The following is a 22,473-nucleotide window of genomic DNA, read 5'->3' as shown; positions in this document are numbered from 1 at the left end:
TGTTAACCATCTGTATGTCTTCTTTGGAAAAATGTCTATTCAGTTCCTCTGCCCATTTAAAAATCAGATTATTTGTTGTTGTTGCTTTTTGGGTACTGAGTTGTATAAGTTCTTTATTTATTTTGGGTATTAACCCCTTATCAGATATATAATTTTTAGCTTTCATTTTGATGTATTATACTGGCAACATCCTTTACAGGGTTGTTGGGTTTCTGTTATTCTTTAGCATTTAAATTTGTAAGGTAAAATTCATGTAGAGAAATGCAAAGATCTTAAGCTCGATAAAAGATCTTGCAGCACCTGGGTGGCTCAGTTGGTTAATTAAGTTTTGATAAAATGACTAATGTGTATGAACATCCATGTAAACATCCTACCAATATGTAAAATATTTCTATCAGTACAGAAAGTTCCTTAAGGCCCGTCTTATCATGCCCCTTCTTTACTCCTCATAATCACTCGTCTTCAAGTCTACCTTACCTTACTGATATTTGTTGATAATGATGTAACTGGAATAATTTCCATTTGCTTATGATTTGCATAGGATATCCTTTTTCATTCCCTTATTTTCTTCTTTTTTTTTTAAATATTTTATTTATTTATTTAATTGACAGAGAGAGAGAGAGACAGCGTGAGGGGGAAGTGGGAGAGGGAGAAGCAGGCCTCTGGCCGAGCAGGGAGCCTGATGCAGGGCTTGATCCCAGGACCCCAGGATCATGACCTGAGCCGAAGGCAGCCGCCTAACCAACTGAGCCACCCAGGCGCCCCATCCATTCCCTTATTTTCAAGCTATGTTTTAATAGTGGAGGTAATCCTCTTATATGAGGAAGTAATTAAATATAAAGGAATTGAACATTCCACTTAAAAGGCAGAGGTTGTTAGACTGGATCAAAAACCAGGCTCAACTATGTGCTGGTTATAAGGTCAAATATTTTGCTGTTTGTTTTATATTTGCTCCATTAAAAAAAAAAATCTGTTTTTCCTTTCCTCCCCTCTTTTGCATCAACTATTTTTTAGTATTCAATTTTAATATATTAATTTGCTCACTAGCTTTTTAGCTATATCTTCTTGTTTTTTAAGTGGTTGCTCTTACAACTACCACATGTTTTTTCTCACAGTCTACTTAGAATTTAAAATGTACCGCCTCAAATAAAATATCACAATGTTGCAAGAGCCTAATTCTGCCCCCACTGTCCTCTGTGCTGTCAAATGTTTAAAGTCTACATACACTGTAAGCATGAAAGCCAGTGTGGTAATTCTTACATTAACAGCCACTAAATAAGAAGAAAAAAAGACAGATTTTCCTATTTACCACTTCTGGCAGTTCTTATTCTTCCTACGGATATGAGTGACCACCCGGTTCCCTTCAGCCTGAAAAACCTTCTGGGGCCGCTGCCGAATCCTCTCACCTTTTGTTCTGAAAAGGTCATTCCTTGGACTTCATGTCTGAAAGCCAATTTTGGCAGATTGACATCTTTCTGCTTTGAAGCACTTTCAAGAGGCTTGTGTCCCACTATCTTTGGGCCTGGGGACTGCGTGCATTGCTGTCCCCTGCACAGCATGGGCCCGTTATCTCTGCTGCTGTCACGGTTTTCTTCTTCCGCTCCGGTTTTCAGCGGTCTGTGTGGTTTCCTTTGTACTTACAGGTTTGTTAGAACTTCTTGGATTTGTGAATTGATATGTTTTACCACATTTAGGAAATTTTCTTGAAGTATCTTATTTATTTATTTATTTTAAAGATTTTATTTATTTGACAGAGAGAGACACGAGAGAGGGAACACAAGCAGGGGGAGCGGGAGAGGGAGAAGCAGGCTTCCTGCGGAGCAGGGAGCCCGATGCAGGGCTTGATCCCTGGACCCTGGGATCATGACCTGAGCCAAAGGCAGACATTTAACGACTGAGCCACCCAGGTGCCCCTCAAAGTATCTTTTTATTGTTTCCCCTCTTTCTTCACAACTTCTGGGTCTCTAGTTACACACCTCAGGGTGCTGGGATCCGTCCCCATGGTGCTGAGACTGTTCACATTTCCCACTCTCTGTTCTTCTGATTGGCTAATTTGTTTTGCCAGTCATCTAGGGGACTTTCCATCGTAGGTATCAGGGTCTTCAGCTTTAGCATTTCCATTTGTTTGATCAGTTTCCATTCTGTGTGAGGGTCCCCACCTGTACTTAAGTTGGTAAGACTACTTTTCCTTGAAGTCTGCGAGTGTATGTAAACTGTCCAGCCTCTATGATCTTCTCTGAAGTGTTAAAACCTGGACAATCACCCTGAGATTGGTTTTACACATGGTGAGGGTGGGCCTGCTTGTCGTTCTGGGCCATGGTCTCTCCCCATAAGGCCTGGCCCTTCTGAAGTTGCAGGGGAAGCCCCAGCTGTCTCTCTGCTCAGTGTCACTGACACCCTAGCTGCTGTTCTGTTAGGTTCCTTGCTGTCTCCCCTGTGCACCTGCAGTGGGGAGTCAAGCGAAGGCCCGAAGGGAATTTATAAGCAGATCTTGGAGCTCCCTTTCTTGTTGGATCCATCTTTTCTGGGATTTGTCCCCCTTCCCCCCAGCTGCTCTAGCAGCATCAAACTCTGCCCTTCAATACCATCAGCTAAACACTGGGGCTTTCTGCCTGAGTCCCAGCTATGCTGTGTGGCACGGACGAGCGCACACCCCCTGGGGAAAAGCTGTAAGACCATGAGCCTCACCCACTCTAATTCCCTTTGCAGTCTCTGATGACATCTGGCAGTGCCTTCGGAGAATTGTTTTTAAATGTTTTGTCCAGAGTTCGTGTATAATTGTTATTTCTGGGAGGGTTGGTCCCTTCCAAGCCACCCTGCCATTACTAACACTGAAACTCTTTCCATGACCTTTTGGCATAAAGAAAGAAAGTGGCAGCTTAAAAAAGAGACTCAAAGGATGTCAGCACATCTCTGTTCCAAGAGATCAAGGTCAGCAAAACCTTTTCTGGGAAGGGCCACGTAGTAAATATTTTAGGCTTTGTGGGTCATGTGATTTCTATCGCAACTACTCAACTCTACTACTGAAGAGTGAAAGTTGCTCCAGACAATGTGTAAACAAACAAGCATGGCTGTGTTCCAATAAAACTTTATGAAAACAGGCAGCAGGCTGCATTTGGCCAACAAGCCAGAGTGTCAACCCCAGCTCTAGAGGATACTCAGCTACCACATGTTTTCCTGATTTTATTTAAAAACATTTTTAAAAAAAGATTTTATTTATTTACTTTTGTGTGTGTGAGAGCATCCAAGCATGAGTGGCAGGGAGAGGGAGAAGCAGGCTCCCCACTGAGCGGGGATCCTGATTTGGGACTCAATCCCAGGACCCAGGGATCATGACCTGAGCCGAAGGCAGACGCCTAACTGACTGAGCCACCCAGACTCCCCATTTTCCTGATTTTAAACATGAGAATGATTCCTTGTTCACATGACAATAACAGTTTGTGCCATCCTGGAGCTCTGGCCTCTGTAAACGGTCATCAGGAGAAACCACATGAAGATTCATGTATCTACCTCTAAGGACTGGATGCAGTATCTATTAGATTTTAGTTAAGAAGCTTTCTTGGCAAGTATTTGAAATGTTCTTGCTCCACTTATGGTGTATCTATGGTATCTGTGGTGCTCATTTGTGCACGGTGCTGGGTCTGTCTCCACACTACTGCGGGAGTCCTTGTTAGTAAAGATGATTGGGGAATGAAGGAATTCGTTTAGGATAGCAAACAGGGACAAAAAGATCTGACAAAGGTACTCTCTTGAAAAAATAAATTGAAATTAGGAGAACAAGTTGCATTTCATCTGACGTTAGGAAAAAAATTAGGTTTATTATTGCAGTGTCCTGAATGAACACTGAATCGAAGTTGATTGAGGACCTGACTGTGATTCTTCTGATGAAACGATATGCTAGCACAATACGATGTCTATCTTTCATTTCATGCTTGACTCTCCTATCCAGTCACAAAAAGGGAATTTTTACAAAAATATCTGAGGACTCCACCAGTTTTTCCTAGGACTCTTTGGTCCACAAATCATTATCTTTTGAAATACTTATATCATCATCCTGATCACTATTTTCCCCTTCATTCAACAAGATCCCTACCATCAGCAGGCTTTGCATGACATTTGTGAAGTTCTCCAAAATCACTTTCATTGACTTAATGAAATCAATTTGCAAATCAATTGCAACTGGACCATCAGAAAGACAATCCACCTGCCAAATCCATAGACAGCAAGGGATGCGAGAGTCAAACGGGGAGGCGGTTTGAAGGGTCAGTTTATCAGAAAGAATTCTCATTTTATAATGCCTTTTGGTTCCACGATGAGTCTTACTATTGTAGGGAACTTACTAATGTAGGGGACAATACATATGCAAATACCAGAAATTTATAATTTGAGGCATGCAATACTCACACGGTAATGGTAGAGGATCTGTCCTTCCTTATCTGTGCAAAAGTAGGGCTGGCAAGCAATTGACAGATATCCACTGACGTCAGTACTGTGTGCCAGGGGCTGAGAGCACAGACATGAATACAGTCCCTGCCCACAAGGAGCTCACAGTCTAACAGAAGACAGACAAGGAAGGAAACAGGAGACAATCCTATGGATGGGGGCAATCAAAGACTGTGGAGGATACAAGGAAATACTCTGAAGAGTTCATTCGCTGACTGGTTAGACCAGTCTCTGAGCATCAGTGCTTTGTCAGGCAGTGGGAATATGACAGTGAACAAGACACCGGTTCTGGCTCTTGTCAATCAAGTTCAGTAGACAGATCATCTAATTACAACTTGTGATGAGGGTCTTGAGGGAAATGAATGGGAGGCAGTGATGAAGAACGCACTGGGGCCCTGCTTAAGGCAGGGGGGTCAGGGAAAACTCTGAGGGTGTGTCACTGAACCTGAGACTAAAAGGTTGGGAAGAAGCCAGCTGGCCATGCTCTGAACAGAGGGAAAAGAGAGTTCCAGTAGAAGAAACAATGTACGTGAACGCTCGAGAGGCAAGGACCTTGGGACATTGGAGGAACTGAATGGAGGCCGGTGGGCCGGAACTCAGTGGGCGAGGGAGGAGCCAGGAGGGCAAAGCGAGCCGAGAAGGCAGAGCAGGCCGTGCAGGGCTTTGCAGGCCGCAGTTCAGACCTTGGCTATGATGAGAGCAGTGGGAAGTCATTGAAGGGTATTAGGCAGGAAGACAACAGCATCTGATTTCTGTTTTCAGAAGATCCCTGTGGGTCCTGTGAGGAGAAGTGATGCAGGGTGGCGGGCTGGGAAGAGGGAAGTTGGGGACCAGTTAAAAGGCTACAGGGACCCTCTGGTGAGTCACAGGTGGCCGAGCGCAGAGGGCTGGCAGTGGAGGTGGACGGAAGTGAACGTGATGATGTACATTTAGAAGACACAGCTGGGCGGCACGCTGATAGAACAAATGTGAGGGGCAGATGAGGAGGGAGGAATCAAGGGTGACCTCCAGACTTGGATTTGAGCAACGTGGGCATATGGCAAAGCCGTGACTTGTCTGAACACAACAGGGATGGTTAGGAAAGGCCCCCTTGAGGTGACATCAGAGGCGAGTTTTGAGGGCTGTATATGAGTTTTCTCGGCTGAAGTTGGGGGGAGGGGGGGGAGGTATTCCGAGCAGAGGGAACAGTGCATGGCTAGGAGGGTGAGACAGTATGGCATGCTGGAGAACTATAAGCAGTTTGGTCCAAAAACATTAGCTGGTGGTAAGTGAAAATGGAGTCTAGCCGAGTCAGGTCTTAAAGGCCTTGCCCAGGAAAAACTGGCAGTCAGAACAAGTTCCCAGATGTGTCTGGTATGAGGCTCACAGCATTTCAAACCATGTGTGGTTAGCTGTCAGATGTTTTGCTTTTCTTAAACCCTGTGACCTGGTCAGCTTGGACGCGAATTCCTGCCCTGCAACATCCAGCTGAAGTGGGTGCTCAGCAGCTGGTGCTCCTCTCCTGACAGCCTCCACAGCACGGGGTTCCACCGGGCAGTCCTCCTGACCCCTGCCTGCCTGCCATTCCCCATGCCAGCCCCTGGCTAAGTGACATGCTTCAGGTAGGGATGAGGCCGATTTGCATCTCAGAGCAACTACCCCTGGTGCAGAATCAATTAGAAATGGGGAAACAAGAGGCAGGCAAACCAGCTAATGACAAAACTTAAAAGAATCCTGCTATTATGGTAGCAGTAAGGGAGAGGTGTAAAGCCTTGTGTTATTCTTTTTTTATGTTCTAGAGAAAAAAGACGCTCTACATCACTGTGTATACTAGGACAGGCTCTGATTCAAAGTATAATGGAGTCTATATTATAGCATGATTCTTTATGATGAGGGTTTTGCTGTATCATCAAATATATGGGAGGGGGTAATTGAAACTTGGGATTCAGTGAAAGGTACATATATTACTAGTATGAAGAGCTGCAGGCATTCTTGGCTAATAGGACAGACACGAGGGCTGGGTCTATAGATATATTCACGGAGACTACGGGAAGCAACACTTGTGAAGGATGGAAGAGTGATGGTTAGCAAAGGTCTAGCTGTCCTAAATACTCCATTCTAGATGCACAAACAAAGTAGGAGTGCGGGATGGGAGATTAAGCAGATGTATCTCAGATGAATAATTGGGCGCAGAGCATGATATCCGGTGTTAAAAAAAAAAACAAACAGAAGAAACCAAACAGAGCAAACTTAAGATGTTAAATCTGTACAAATGTATGGTGTCTACGTCTAGGACAACAGTAATGGCTTGTTTTGTCTTCCCCCATTTGTCTGTGATGATTCTTGTCAGGTTTTATACCATGCACAGTATCTAAGCTGTCTTAGATAAGACCGTGATGACAGACTATTTCTCCTGATTACTTCTGGTATACTTTTAAGAGCTTACGATAGCACTGTGCATCCATCAGATGTTCTGTTTTGATAGTACTGTTTGAAAACAAAATTAAACAGCAGTTGAATAATGGGGTGGCTGCCAGGTACACCTCGACAGGGAAATCAGACGTCGGGCCCTGAGGGAAAATGAGGCAGTAGGAAGTGTCTGTTCCCTACCCTGCCTCCCCACCCCTTGTCTGATGCGGGTGGGCCTCACCAAATCCCACTCTGCACTGGGAGGCCACGGCCCAGGCCCCACCTCTGGTTCGGGCTCCTCCTTAAGCAGATAATCATCTTGGACAATTTTATCATCAGGCATTTATTAAGTACCTATTGCTTGGCTCTGTGTTAGCTCATCCATTTCACTTAAATCTCAAACTTTATATGCTGTAAAGTTCCCTCTTTAAGAGCTTTTAAAAGGCAGCTATAAATGAGATGTGCTTAACTCCCCCTTTCTACCACTAATTCTTTTATATCTTTGCTAGAGGATGAAGCCCCAAATTACACACAATGCTCTGAGTGGGATTTTATCAGGCCTGTTAGTCAGCATTTACTTTAAGACACTAAAAAGTATAAAAATGCCCTCAGTGCTCATTAACACTTTCTCCATCAGTGGACTTTGTGGCTCTAATTGAAAAGAAAAAGGCTGGCCTACGCAAATGGAAATAAGTGCGTCTCGGGTGCATGGAAGAGAAGTGAGTAACGTTGAGATGACAGGGACATTGACAGTGGGTTGGGCTTTAATGTGGGCCTCAGAAAAACATATAGTAAATTAAAGGGCGACTTACTCGTTCTTGTCCAGCTGTATCCCAGATTAGGAATTTATGTAGCTCATTTTGGTACTGGACAGTCTTGGTCATAAAAGATGCCCTATAAAGAGAGACCTAAATGATCAGAACACAGTTATTGAAAGCACGATGCCAACCCCAGTTGGAAACATCACTTAGACTTAATGCTCAAACTCCCACTCCACCCTAACTGTGGTCCTCTCTGGAGTAGTTATGGGATGCCCAGATGCTGGCTGCATATTCTGAGTCAAAAGAAAGCATGAGGCACATCTGCCCAGAAGAGGTCTTTGGTTTGTGATCGCCTAAACTCCATATCAAAAGAACCAAGAGATAGTTTGGCAACCCAGACATCAGCCTCCTTGTACACCAAAGCGGTTATTTAAAAAGATGGTATCATGGAAAAACTTACGACTTATGAAAAAACCTGTGTGTCCGGGCAATGAGTGCATTAGGAAAACATACTGGGCCAGTGGGGTTTGTCCTCCCCCATTCCCAAACCAAACGACCATAGATAAAATTAAGACACCAATCCAGGAGCAGGAAGGTGGCCGGAGCGGTGATGCCCCCAGTGACCACTTCTGAGTCTCGAGACCAGAACAGCCTCTTGGCTGACCTGACAGGCTACATCAGCCCTTTGGGCCTGATTGTGCCCTCGACGGGGGAAGGAATGATGGTGTGCAGGTCACCTCGCTTACTGTGAGGGACTGCTCTGCCCAGGGGCTTTTAAGGTTCCTATCATTTGGGGGTCTTCTACTTTTTGGACAATGTGTGAGGAGCCACCGGGGCCCAGAGCATGTGCCTGGAACGAAGGGGCTCCTGGACACAGGTTCAAAGTCCTGGGGCTGGGCTCGGCTCCAGTGTCATCTTCCACCCCCACCTCACGCACAGAGCTCCCTCCTGGGAAGTCCTCTGTCCTCCAGGCTCCTCCAGGCTCCTCCACGCATCCCAGGATGCTCACAGAATCCAGAGAGGATTATGCCTTCTTTTGTACTTGGTAACAAGCCTTCTGGGGCCCGAGGGCCGAGTTCTACTCTTGGAATCATACCCTAATCATCTTAATCAGGACATGAACGCAATTGGCTAGGCATTTTCAAATATGCTGGATGTCTGAAGTATTTTTTGAGATTCAACTAATTGTGAAGTTCTTCAAGAAAGTGCAAGCTGAAATCCATAGAACGACCTTCTGAAGAATCACTGAGCTTAGATATGTATCAGAATCCTTAGTTGTAAAAACTTTAACTCTGATACAATGAATTCCCAGCAATATTTATATCAATTTATGGTTTAGCAAGCAGCCTCTGAAATAGTGACTGTGATAAGGAAAGGAAAATGGGCTGGGAAGCATGATCACATTTATTGGATAGGTACCATTTACTGGATATTTATTTACTAGAAATTTACCCCTTGGTATCCTTATCCTTAGTAAAGTGCTTTATGCATAGAAGGTGCTCGATAAATGGTTATTGTATCAAGAACTTCTGGCGACTCACCAGGATTAAATCAGGATGTGCAACATGATTTCTCACTTAGGAAAGATCTAAGCATTCAAAAAGCCTTGTTTATTGTAAGGATTAAATGATGATGTATGCAGAAGTGCTTTGTAAATTGTAAAGCACTAAACCTATACAAGGTATTATTATTAGTATTTAAAGGCAGCTCCAGGAAATGTTTTAGTTTAGACTTTGCAATTAGTCCTAAAAGCTTACAACTCAACTCTCCATCAATTATGGCTGTGGTGTTACATTTAAGAATGACAACAGGCATCCAATAGAGGCCTATTAACAGAGCCAATGCATCCAACACACCCACTTTGGCTGCTCAAAGAGCAGGAGAAGAAATATGCTTCAAGTAGACAAAAAGCTGAGAAAGGTATATGCAACAATTAAAAGGAAATGTTTCATTTCAGGATCAGAATTCACTGAAGTTCAAGCTACCTGCCAACCATTTCTCCTTTAATGAACACACAGATTCATTACTCAGACAGGCGAAAGACACACAAAATGGCAGCCGTAATGCAATGTTAGTATCTTAAAGATTAAAGCCAACCTCCTGTCTGACCCAAGACCATCCTTCCAGCTCCCCTGCCATCGTCACTCTCAGCACACCTCCTTCTTGTCTACACTGATATCTGGTGAGCCCAAAGCTCTCTACTTGGGTCTTCTTGGGTCCACAGCTGCGGGCTTCTTGTCCTTTATCCCGGCGTCACTCGCCCATACTGCCAGTTCCTGAAGAATCTTGTCTGTCCTTCCGTCTTGACCACCCAGAAAGCCCCCACGCGCCTCTGTACCTGCCTCTCCTCTAGCAAGTGGGATGGTCGCCTTGCTGAAGGAAAGCCATAAAGCTGTGGACCAGTGGGAAGACTGTCCTTTTTAAGCTGGGTCACCTCTTAGGCCTCTTGTTCCACACAGCAATACTCCTAATTACTAGTAATTCTTCCTATGACTTCTTGCCAGCCCCCCTCCGCTTCCTCCTACCCTCCTTTGTAGGACAGCAGCTTGGTTCCGCCTTCTCAGAGACAACAGAGACCCAACGTGTTCTCCAGTCACAGCCCTCCCAACACACTACCATTCACACTGGCTGTGGTCTCCACTCTCCTGACATCAGCAGAGTCGGAGAGGTCTTTTCCATCGTGCTGCCCGACCGTGACCCAGCACGTCCTGTCTGGGCCACCACGGTCATCCATGGTCTTCCGCTCCCAGTCTCAAATCCTCCCAACTGTTCCTCCTTCTGCCTTTACGCCGACTGTCCCTTGTCCTTGAATGCTCTTCCCCTGGCTCACACACGGCTAGATGCTCCTCATTCTTTTGGTCCTAGTTCAACTGCCAGTGATCACAGAAACCTGCGCAGTGCACCCAAACCAGGCGGCTTCCCACTCCAACTCCATTCTGCAAATTGCACACCGTCCTGTTTTGGCTTCAGGACGCCTACTACCATATCGGTACAATGTCTGATTGACTTATTTGTGTGTGTGTGTCTTTTAATTTACCTGTCTAACCAGGGAAAATGTAAGCTCCATGAAGGCAGTGACCTTGTTGTCCTTCTTCCTCTGTAACTGAGGTATCTCCATCTACCTTCTCCAAGCTACCTTAGATTTCTGACAAAACATTTTCCCACGTTCCCATCGACTACTCTGCTTTCCATTACTTTAACAGTGCCAGGGTATCTTGCCCAAGCACTTCCCGAAGCATAAAGTGAGAAGTGCTTCTGAAGGGCAGGTAGAGTTGAAATTACAGGTGACCCTGGCTCTTCAACTGCAGCCAGGTGAGTGGCCTCTTGGATGTGAGGGATGTGGTTCAACAAGCATGGGAAGTCCTTCCTGCCCACTCCTGCCCAGCCACCAGCTCTTAGCTCTCTGCTAGCCAAAGGGCAAGAGGCAATACTGGGCAGCTGCATCGAACAATCACCATGTCCCTCCATCACTCAGACCTCTGGAATTCTGTTCAGGAAGAAGCTGTGGCCCTTTATGGGCTCTCATGGCTGCTGGCTCATGTATTGAGTCAGGAGCTCCTCCCCACCCGAGGCCCCAGCTCAAGTGGCTATGGGGAGATGACTGCACCTCCCTCGCCTCGCTTCCCCTGAGCCCCACAAATGCCTCTTTATTGCAACGAACATCTCTGTTGATTTTTGAGAGCCTGAAATCTTGGCCTATTACACCTGTAAGAACTAAATCCTCCTTTTCAGTGTTTTCTTTGGTTAGTCTACATAGTGGTAACACCTGGACTTAGGGCCAGACATAGGAGGGGTGTTGCCCAGGTGACCCCTACGGGGCCCTGGGTCAGAAGGTCTCTTGCATACTCACCTGGATGAATCCCTTAACCAAGATTCACATTCGTATCTGTTGAGGACAGCACTTTTGTAAATCTGACAGACTTTACCTGAACTATACATACAATCCGGATACTTCGTCACCATCTCACACTTACTGTGGTGAAGACAGGGCTTTTCCACATCCCCCAACAATAGTCCCAAACTCCACATTCTCAATCAGAACATTATGCCTGCCTTCCACAGAACAGAGGCTGGTCTGCAACTATTCTTTGTCCTTTGTTACTTGCATCCAGTTTTGTAGAACTGTCTGGTTCTTCATTTTATATTTGATCTACACTTGAACCTCAACCCCTGAAATAAATTCATAAATTGGACCCTAATCTTTGAGCTGGACTACTACAATTTGTCCCTCCCATCGTCACTCGAGCTCCAGAATCGCTCCTTTAGCGTTCAAGTTAAATGATGCGGAGGGTATGATAACTTCAATATCTTGCTTTTTGAAAAACAGGCAATGGCTTCCTGCCATCCAAATGATACATTTTTATTTTCCAGCCTGCCATTTACTTGTCTGATAACCTTATTTTTCACTACTAAACCATCTCTCTTCACTCTGCTCGGCAGATCTTATTACCTCTTTAATCTAAAATCCCCACTAGCATTATTTCCTAAAGCTAGAATGCCTTTCATATACTTCTCCATTTTTCACGACATTCTAACAATATGACTTCCATGCACACCAAGTAGTCATGATCCTTGGTCAGAATACGTGTTCCCAATGAAAATACTTGCCACAACGTGTTTTAAAAGTGTCTTTTAACTGCAGTAGACTTGGTTAGCTCTCTCTGAACACGAGTGTGCCCTGCCACCACATTCCAGCATCTCACTTGACTGCAAGCCCTTTTCTTGGAATGGCATAGGGGATACTGTCATCCCTACGATGCTGTGTGGTGCCTTTTAACGATGAACAAACAACTCAACATATTTTTTTTTTTTTTTTTAAGATTTTATTTATTTCCGAGAGAGAGAATGAGAGACAGCATGAGAGGGAGGAGGGTCAGAGGGAGAAGCAGACTCCCTGCAGAGCAGGGAGCCCAATGCGGGACTCGATCCCGGGACTCCAGGATCATGACCTGAGCCGAAGGCAGTCGCTTAACCAACTGAGCCACCCAGGCGCCCCAGCTCAACGTATTTTAAAATTAACGAAGGGCCATAACTTCTAGCCAACTTTAAATCTCACGCAAACAATGCTTGCATGTCTAGGTGATATATAGGGACAGAAATGCCATTGGATGCGCCAACAGTGAGACATAAGACCACAAGTACATGAGATCTAGTCATTCCTCCAGAGGACAGACCCCGGGGTCTTCAGAAGAGTTTAGGATAGTGCCAGGAACTGAGATGCTCAGGGAGAATTAACTGGATATAAGGGCACGTGTGGCTTCTGTTAGAGTAGCTTTAAGGAGCCAGAAGGCTTTGAGTCTCCATAAATTCAGCTGCTTCTGTGGGCTCCGCAGTCAGGCCTATCTTTATCCCTCCCTTCAAACATGAGCATCTCTTAGGTTAACCAGGTCTAAGGGTTAATGATGATGCTGCATAGCGCTTCCTTCTTGGCAGTCCCTGCACAACAGATGGATTGCTCGACAGGTTCATGGTCACCCTAAGCAAATCTTTTAGGACTTTTGACGCTTTTGTCATTTTAACAACTTTTGAAAAAATATTTAAAATCAAGGAAAACATTACTTTAAAAAGATAACTAAACTTAGTAACAGTTTAGCTCCCCTTTTCCTAAGTTTGTCAAGAATAACTTCTAGTAATATAAAACCTTTCACACCATAAACAATAAAATCAACAACAATGATGAAGCTAGCTAGCCGCCCTGACAAAGTGTTCATTATTGTCAGCTATTCTCATACTTTATGATCAGTTTAGTCCTTGCTGTGAGTCTCTGGGTCGGGTTTGACTCTTCACTGCCATTCTGCAGACAAGACATGAGGGGGGGGCAAGTGAGTGTTGCAGCTAGGATCCTTGGCCAGGTCCCAGACCGTCCTTCGAGCCACAACTCTGCAGGGCCGCCTTGCACTGGGCGGTCTACTCCCTCGACCACGTGGCCTTCGACTGCAGGGCAGGAACAGGGTCACAAGCAACAGGAGTCTAACTCCGTCTGTGCCCCCGGGCGGCTCACAGTGGGAGGACTGGTCGGGGCGAACAGACAATTAAAAGGCAGATATTCAGGGAGCTCCTGAAGGACGGAAAGAGTTGTGGGAGCACCGAGGGAAAGCCAAGTCTAAGTACCTAGGAGAGTGGTGATGCCAGGTGTGGGAGTCTGAATCATGCTCCTGCCCCAACAGAATGTCCACACCCCAATCCTAGAACCTGCGATTATGTTACCTTCTAGGGCAAAAGGGACTTTGCAGATGTGATTAGGTTCAGAATCTTGTGATGAGGTGAAGATCCTGGATGATCCAGATGGGCCCAGTGAAATCACGAGGGTCCTTATAAGAGATGGAGGAGTTGGGAGCCAGGGAAGAAAGTGATATGAAGAGGGCAGTGAAGACCAGAACAACGTGTCCTGAAGACAGATGAAAGGACCACAAGCCAAGGCAGCCACTAGAAACAGATTCTCCCCTCAGAGGCTCTGGAAGGAAGCAGTTCTGCCAACATCTCGACTTTAAGCCATCGAATTGGACTTCAGACTTCTGACTTCCAGAATGATAAAATGATAAACCTGGGTTCTTGTAAGCCACTAAGTTTGCTGTAACTTGTTAGAACAGCAACGAGAAACTAATACACTGGGGAAGACTTCAGAGAAGAAACCCAGAAGTTAAGGAGGGAGTTTGCCCGGCTGATAGGGATAGGACCCAAGGGAGGAGGGGGGTCGCAGTCTATAAAGATAAATAGCAGGAACAAAAGCACAAAATTGTGAATGTACAAGGAGAATCCCAGTGGCTCTACATGGTTAGAGTGGGCAGGGTGGGGTGGTGAGTGCAGTTCAGTAACCACAGAAAAAGCTCTGGGCAGGGTGGGGACAGGCAGCTGGTGAAGGTCAGCAGGCCACTGCACTCTTTTTTTTTTTTTTTTTTAAAGATTTTATTGATTTATTTGAGAGAGAGAGAAAGAGAGAGAAACAGCATGAGAGGGGAGAGGGTCAGAGGGAGAAGAAGGCTCCCTCCTGAGCCGGGAGCCTGATGTGGGACTCGATCCCAGGACTCCGGGATCATGACCTGAGCCGAAGGCAGTCGCTTAACCAACTGAGCCACCCAGGCGCCCCAGGCCACTGCACTCTTAACACGGATGAGCATCTACTCTGTGCGAGGTCCCGTTTCCTATAAGTTAGCGGCTCCCCCAAGGCCAGGGCTCCACCACCATCACCATTTCTGCCCTGTGTCCCATCTGTCTTACTTACTACTGAATACTGTAAAAAAACCGCTCTCCTATTTTTTTTTTTTTTTTAAGATTTTATTTATTTTTCAACAGAGAGAGAGACAGCGAGAGAGGGAACACAAGCAGGGGGAGTGGGAGAGGGAGCAGCAGGCTTCCCGCTGAGCAGGGAGCCCAATGTGGAACCCTGGGATCATGACCTGAGCTGAAGGCAGACGCTTAACGACTGAGGCACCCAGGCGCCCCTCGCTCTCCTATTTCTTAACTTAGCCCTGTCTAAGCAATAAGATCGGTAAAATTAAAAACCCACAGATTTCATGGACTAGTTTTATTTTGCCTAACAGACAATAAAACACTTGATATAAATTTAAAACGTTCATCTGTGCACCATCTCAAGTCACTCACAGATGGTGTTTTGGGAAAGGCAGCAAAAGTCAAGGGGAGCTACTGAAGGGGAAGGGATGGTGTTATCAGATGGTGTTAGAGGTGAATTCTGGAAGCAGGCAGCAGACCTTTGGGGTGCCTCTGTCAGATGCCAGGGCCTTAATAAGCCACGGAGGAATAAGACAGCTCTCTGTTCTTAAGGATCTTGCAGAGTGGAAGTGGGTGTGGCTATGCAGGCAAACCCCAGGAAACACCAAGGAGTGAGAGCATGGACAGATGGAGGGAAATGGGCAGACAAGGCAAACAAGGAAGGGAAGCAAATAAGGAGGGGAAATGATTCCGGAGAGAGATACGGTAGGCTCAACTCTGAGGCTGACACACAAAAGCCACAGGGTTTTGACTGACTTGAGAGAGAGGGACAGCAGGAGGAGTCTGAGGCCGGCTTCCGTCAGCTCAGGCCACTATGTGTGCGATGAGCTATTTCAGTCATTTCCAAATTGGAACTGTACTCATTCATTTTTTGAATAGGAACTATAGACTCCTATGCTTCATTACCCAAGATGTACAGAACAGGTGCCCGCTGGAATGTCCCTTCCGCCCAGATCTCCAATTCCTCTCCCTGGAAACTAACCTCACGAGCTCCTCAGGTCTCCTTCCAGAAATGCTCTAGGTTTACACAAGCGTCGGTATATACAGTGACCCCCGCCCCTTCATTTATTTTTGACACAGATCGTGGCAGACACGGAGTATCTCTGACTCGTTTCACTCTACCCTATACCTAGGAGATCATCCAACAGAAATATATAAAGTTTTCTCAAGCTGACTCTTTCCCTTTAGCATATTATACTGAGTGACTGCACTATAAATAATATAGCCAGACCCCTACTCACCAGCAGTGCTGCAGTGATTAGCCTTGTACAATTATTAACCTTGGGGTTTGGAACTTATATGAGCTTATCTGAAGAATAAAGTCCACGACAGGGAATGAACTGCTGGGCCAGGGTGTGGGATGAGCACAGGGAGCAAGAATGCGGACTGTTCAGCCAGACCACCCAGACCACCCTGCTTTTGCAACGAACTGCGAATCACTGGGCAAGTCAGCAGATCTCGCTCTGCCTCAGTTCTCTCATTTGGAAACAGGGAATAACTTCAGTACCTATAACACAGGGCTTTAAAAATATTTTAAAAATTAACATATTTTATTGAAGTATAATTATCGTACAAAATGCAGAGTACAGATTTTCAGTTCAATGAGTTTTGACATTTCATAATCTCTTGTAACTGTTGAACCATGGTCCCAAACCAGATATAGAATGCTTCCATAACCCCAGAAAGTTCCCTCATGCCCATTTCTACTTCACTCTGTACCCATCCCAGGCAAACCATTTGTGACTTCTACTTCACAGATTAGTTTGGATTGTCCTTGGACTTCATATCCTCCATTGTGTCTAGTTTCTTTCATTTAACAATGCTTCTGAAATTAATCTATATTATTTGGTGGCTAATTCTTCTTTATTGCTGTATGGTATTCCATTGTAGGACTATTTTACTCTGCCCATTCTCATGTTGAGGGTTGTTTCCAGTTTTGGTTATTATGAATAAGGCATATCGCAGGAGTCTTTCTGTAAGGATGTATTTTAATTTTTCTTGGGTAAATACCTAAGAGGGCAATTCCTGAGTCCCAGGGCAGATGCATGTTTAATTTATTTAAAACAGAGAACAGCTCTTTAAAGCAGCCATACCATTTATATTCCCATCAGAAATGCATCAAATTCCAGTTGTGCCACATCCCCCACCAACATTTTGTTACTCTTGAATTATAGCCATGCTTTAAGGATGAGGCCTGGATGTCCACTCTTACCACTACTATTCAACGTCACACTGGAAGGTCTAGCCAATACAAAAAGGAGAAAAAGGCACCAAGATGGTAAAAACTGTAAAACTGTCACAGGTCATACAAGCATGAGAGCATATGTAGAAATGTACTACGCTCTATGGAGTCCGTAAAACAGGTAAATGCTAGAAATAAGAAAACTGACACTTGATGTCATCATTTACATGGCTGGTGTCACATTTCCCATTTTGGCGTTTCCCTGTTCCTCCTTTCCTGCCTTCTTTTGGATAAATCACTTTTTTTCCTTTTATTTTATTTTTTCTCTTGTATTGAATTTTTAGCTGTACCTCTTTTTGTGTGACCATTTATTAATGGCTTCTCTAGAGATTATAATATGAATCTATAACTTTTGGTCTATTTCCACATGCTATTTCATGAATAACTCGTGATTGTAGGACAGTCTAACTCTATGTATCCCCCTCCCACCCATTGTACTCTTGTTGCCTTATGTTTAACTTCTTCATTTGCTATAAACACAATATTTGTTATTTTTATTTTAAAAGCCAGTAGTCTTTTTAGGATTTCTTTTAGCACTTCTTATGATATCAGTCTGGCAGATTCTCTCAGCTTTTGTCTGAGAATATCTTTATTTCACCTTTATTTTTTGGGATCATGACCTGAGCTGAAGGCAGACGCTTAACCAACTGAGCCAACCAAGCGTCCCTATTGAAGAAAATTTTTGCTGGATACAGAATATTTGCTTGGCAGGCCCCCCTCAGAACCCCTAAACTGAGGATGCTATATCACTGTCTTCTGGCCACCAGTGTTTCTGCTGAGAAGTCAGTGATAATTCTTATCACTGTTTTCCTACATATTATGTGTTTTTTAATACCACCCCCCCCAATTACTTTTAAGATCTGCTTTTTGGTTTTGAGCAGTTTGACTATCGCCTATCTGGGCTATGTTTTGTTTTATATTTGTCCTGGCTAGAGTTTAGAGATATTTTTGGATTTATAGATTGATCACTCATCAATTCTGGAAAGTTATTGCTCTTTATCTTTTGAATTATTTCTTTTGTTGCATTCTTTTTCTTTCTGGGATGCCAGCTAGGTATATGCCAATGTGGTATAAGAAATATATATTTGGTCTTTGTCGCCAGGTTCTCACACAGATATCCTAAATCTCTTGGAATTTCCGGAGTGATAGGAATGTCTTTTGTTCTAATGAGGTGACTCCTGGTGGGCTCCCAGGCAGCCCCAGGACTGGGGAGGGAGGTGCTGGTTGCTAGAAAGACTAAATATTGATTAGAGGGTTGGAACTTTCAGCCCTATCCTGCTGAGCACAGGGAGTGGTGACGGGCTGGAGATGGAGCTAATCACCAACGGCTAGGAATTTGATCCTTCACACCTAGTAATCAGACCTCCATAAAAATCCCTTAACCATGGGGTTTGAAGAGCCGCTGGGTTGGTGGCATATCCCAACTCCATGGGACAAGAAGCTCTTGCGCTTGAGGCCCTTCCAGCTCTATGTACCTCTTCATCTGGCTGTTCATTTGTGTCCTTGGTAATAAAGTAATACATGTAAGTAAAGTGTGTTCCTGCATTCCAGGAGCTGTTCTAATGAATTATTCAACCTGAAGGTGGGGGGCAGTTGTGGGAACTCTCAATTTTATGGCCATGTTAGAGCTGAGTGCAGGTACCCCATACTTGCACCCGGCACCTGAAGTGCCAGCAGTCCTGTGGGAGGGAGCCCTTCAGCCCGGGGAAGTGGACGTAACTCCAGGGAACTCCTGTCGGGAGGGACCTGAAGTGGAGAATGACCAGGAGCTGTCTGGAGAGTTGGAGAATTGGTTGTTGGTGTGGAAATAAAACACACAGTTTGCAGAAGAGGTGCGATGAGTAAGAACAGTTCGTGGTGAGACTGTCTGACAGTGATCTACAGATTTCAAATTCTTCTCGTTGCTGTTAACTCCTCTTCGTATTTCAGTTTGGATACTTTCTACTGACCTGACTTTATATGCAAATTTTAGGAGAGGAGCTCAGACTGGACATAGCAAAGATCAATAAACCGATCAAGATTTTGAGGAATTCTCTTGGCTTTCTAGTTCCCCACCTGGGTCCCTGTCCCTTGGCTACTGTCGCCCTGTGTCCAGCGAAGGCAGAGACCCCCTGGAGACGTTTCTCTGAGCTTGCCTGCCCCGCCTCAAGTCTCCACAGCTGACAGCTCAAGTGCTCCCACCTACGGCAGACTGTCCCTGTCTCTGTTTCTGTCGGGATCAAGAGCCACCACGGATCGCTTCCCTCTTAGGAGTGGTTTGTCACCTTCTCAAGTTTAGTTCACATCGGTTTCTCTGTGAGCTCAGATACCTAATGGGCTTTTATTTATTATTACTTTTTTTAGTTTTTAAATTTATTTAAATAATCTCTACACCCAATGTGGGGCCTGAACTGACGACCCCAAGATTGAGGGTCACATGCTCTTCCAACTGAGCCAGCCAGGCACCTCTCTAATGGGCTTTTAAAATCTTATCTGGCTTGTTTTGGTTTTTGGGATGAGACTCTTGTGCCTCTTTATAACTGAATCGAAAAGCACACAGGGCTGTTTAAGGGCTGAGTTACTATGTTTAATGTCTATAACGTATAAACAGGATTATCATTACTACTTACATGTCACAGTGGTTGTACCAATTCACACCCAGTGGTGGACTTATTGACAAAGTCGGATGAGGTCTTTGGGGCTGAGAGGGTGGAAAGAGGAGTTCAGTGGCAGACGCGTGGAGTTCCAGGTGTCTCTGCAGTGACACAGGAGTCATCTGGAGTCACTGGAGAGAGGTGGCCCTCAGGGCTGTGCGTATGAATGAAATCACGCAGGAAGACATGGGGCTGTGGAAGAAATCCTCACTGCTTCAACATTTTAGGGGTGGACACTGAGGCCGAGAAACAACAAGAAGGACTGCCCCAAGAGGTGGGAAGAAGAAGAATCAGAACTGTATCCCAGGTAACCAGAGGCTTTGCAGCAAAAGAGGGTATCAAGATAATGCCAGATACTTTTAGAGAGAACAAATACAGTAAAAAGCAACTTGTGGATTATACTGGCTATACACAAGTTGATGTTAAACTCTGCAATAGTGGTTTCAGTGGAATGATGGGGCAGAAGCTAATAAGAGGATCCAAAGTGCATGCAGGATGGGTAAACAGAGACACTGAGTATGCACAATTACAACAATCTTGTAATTAAAGAATAACTTTTTATTGAGCGAGTACTATGGGCTGGGCACGGGAGATAGATATCACTTGGTGATACTTTCAGATGAGGTTTCTCCTCTCATAGAACTTATAGGACAGTGGTGGGAACAGACAATAAATAGGTAAACAGACACATGATTATAGATTTTAATACTTACTGTAGAGACATCAAACCACTGAGAGCTGATAGTGATGGAAGTGGTAATTTGAGATAGGGTGGTAGGAAAAACCTCTCAGATAAAGTGAGAAGATCTGACCATGTGAATACTGGGAAAGAAGAAAACATTTCAAAAAGAGGAAACAGGAAGTGCAAAGGCCCTGAGGTAGGAGAGAACAGGTGTTTGGAAAGGGCCGTGGCTGCAGTGTAGTAAGAGAGGAAAAAGTGATAAAAATGACAGTGAAGTTTCTGGTTATTATTCTCAGGGCAACAGGAAGTCATTAAAGATTTTTAAAGAAAAATAACATGATCCAATTGATATTCTCAAAATAAGACTATTTGGAGAGTAGTGAGGGGTGTGAGCTGGTTTTAACAACAGGAACAAACAAGACTTGCATATGGATTAAAAGTGAAGTATAAAGATGAGGGAGGATTCAAAGATGCCTCCGGGATTTGAGGTCTGATGGGATGGACAGTAAAGGGAAGATAACAGGTACCGTTTCCTAAAAGGCTAACAAATGAACACAGATCCAATGTCAGAATGCTATTCAGTTGGAAGTCATGTGTCTAGGATCAATGGAAGGAACTAGAGTAGATCAAGACTTTGGATAGAGAGGGAAAGAAGGGCTCAATTCAGAGAGCCAGGTTCCACCACAAATAGGAATCGATGAACTCTAGAGCGAGGAGGAAACACCCTTGGATGAGTGGAGTAAGACATCTTTCCTGTCATCCCTTCAAAAACACACCCAGAGGGCCAATCCATGTGAGGCCTGAGAAACAAAGCCGTAAAGGACTCAGGCTAGGGCAAGGCCCAGGCAAACACCTGTCAAATCAGGCAGGATGGAGGACAGAGCACACTGTTCCAGGTGGCAAGCTGGCAAAACAGAGGACAAAGTCATGTGGTTCAGAGAGAGCTTCCATAAGGAGAAAACAATGTGACTGACATCTTATGAGATGGGCCAGAAATCAGCAGGTATACTCAGCAGTAAGCATGCTCAGGCAGCTGGAATTGTGCATGAAAAGAGAAGACAACGGACAAGTGCAGAGGCTGTGAGAGCGTAAGCCATCACCCAGGCCCCGAGCCCCAGGCTTGGGGTGAAGACCGCAGAAGGCCGTAGAACGGACTGCTGGCATGGATGCAGACCAAAACTAAAAACGACCATTTGGGTTTGTCCTGTGAGTGATCAGGAATCAGAGTGGTAGTGAGGACTGGATTCGGGTGTCTGGAGGAAAACCTGCAGAGCAGGAACTGGTGAACTCTTTCTGTAAAAGGGGAACACAGCAGATATTGTCAGTTCTGCATGCCATAGTCTCTTGTCACTTTTGCTGCTGTAGCATGGAAGCAGCCGGAAACAGTATGTCAAGGAACAGGATTGGGCTCCTGGGTCCTAAGTTTGCTGACCCTGATCTAGAGCCTCAAATTATTCATAAAACTTTAATTAAACAATAGCTGGAATGCAATTTAAAAAACGCCATGCAGGGGCACCTGGGTGGCTCAGTCAGTTAAGCATCTGCCTTTGGCTCGGGTCATGATCCTGGGGTCCTGGGATCGAGCTCCGCGTCGGGCTCCCTGCTCTGTGGGGAGCCTGCTTCTCCCTCTCCCTCCCTCTCTTTCTGTCTCTCATGAATAAATAAATAAAAATCTTTAAAAAATTGCTATGCATACAAGTGGATAAGTCACTGTGATCAGCAATCAAGACAAAAGACAATGAAGAGAAACAGGTCACCTGGAGGATGGACTGGTTATCAGACTTCTTTAACTTTTGTTATGAAAATTTTCACTCACAAAAGTAAAATCCATTAACTAACTCCAATAATCATCCACTTTCCACTATGTTTTTGTCATTAAAAATGAACTTGGGGGTTGGGAGGGGAAAACAAAAGGGACTCGAAAATAACTATGCCTAATACATTTAAGAAAACAAAAACCCAGGGGCGCCTGGCCGGCTCAGTGGGTAGACCATGTGACTCTTGATCTCGGGGTCATGCGTTTGAGCCCCATGTTGGGTACAGAGATGACTTAAAATAAATAAATTAAATTAAAAGCAAAACCAAAACACAGAC

General features: G+C 44.8%; 1 protein-coding gene across 4 annotated transcripts in view; it reads right to left on the bottom strand.

Annotated features, from left to right (window-relative positions):
• Positions 1 to 22,473, bottom strand: part of RAB22A (RAB22A, member RAS oncogene family) — a 56,185-nt gene that overhangs the window by 15,753 nt on the left and 17,959 nt on the right. For 3 of the 4 annotated variants that reach the window (XM_035025459.1, XM_035025458.1, XM_035025457.1), the window contains exons 1-2: positions 19,674 to 19,884; positions 7,644 to 7,725 (exon numbers count right to left, since the gene is read on the bottom strand). In XM_035025459.1, the coding sequence (XP_034881350.1) occupies positions 7,644 to 7,725; positions 19,674 to 19,819 (228 nt within the window). In that variant the 5' untranslated portion in view covers positions 19,820 to 19,884. Of the gene's footprint in view, positions 1 to 7,643; positions 7,726 to 19,673; positions 19,885 to 22,473 lie in introns of those variants that run through there. The other variant, XM_035025461.1, reaches the window with a different exon arrangement.

This window comes from Mirounga leonina, unplaced genomic scaffold, assembly GCF_011800145.1.
Source record: "Mirounga leonina isolate KUSES-001 unplaced genomic scaffold, KU_Mleo_1.0 Mir_195, whole genome shotgun sequence".
NCBI lineage: Eukaryota > Metazoa > Chordata > Mammalia > Carnivora > Phocidae > Mirounga > Mirounga leonina.
The sequence above is the reverse complement of the archived record's forward strand: the minus strand, read 5'-3'. Positions and strand labels throughout refer to the sequence as shown.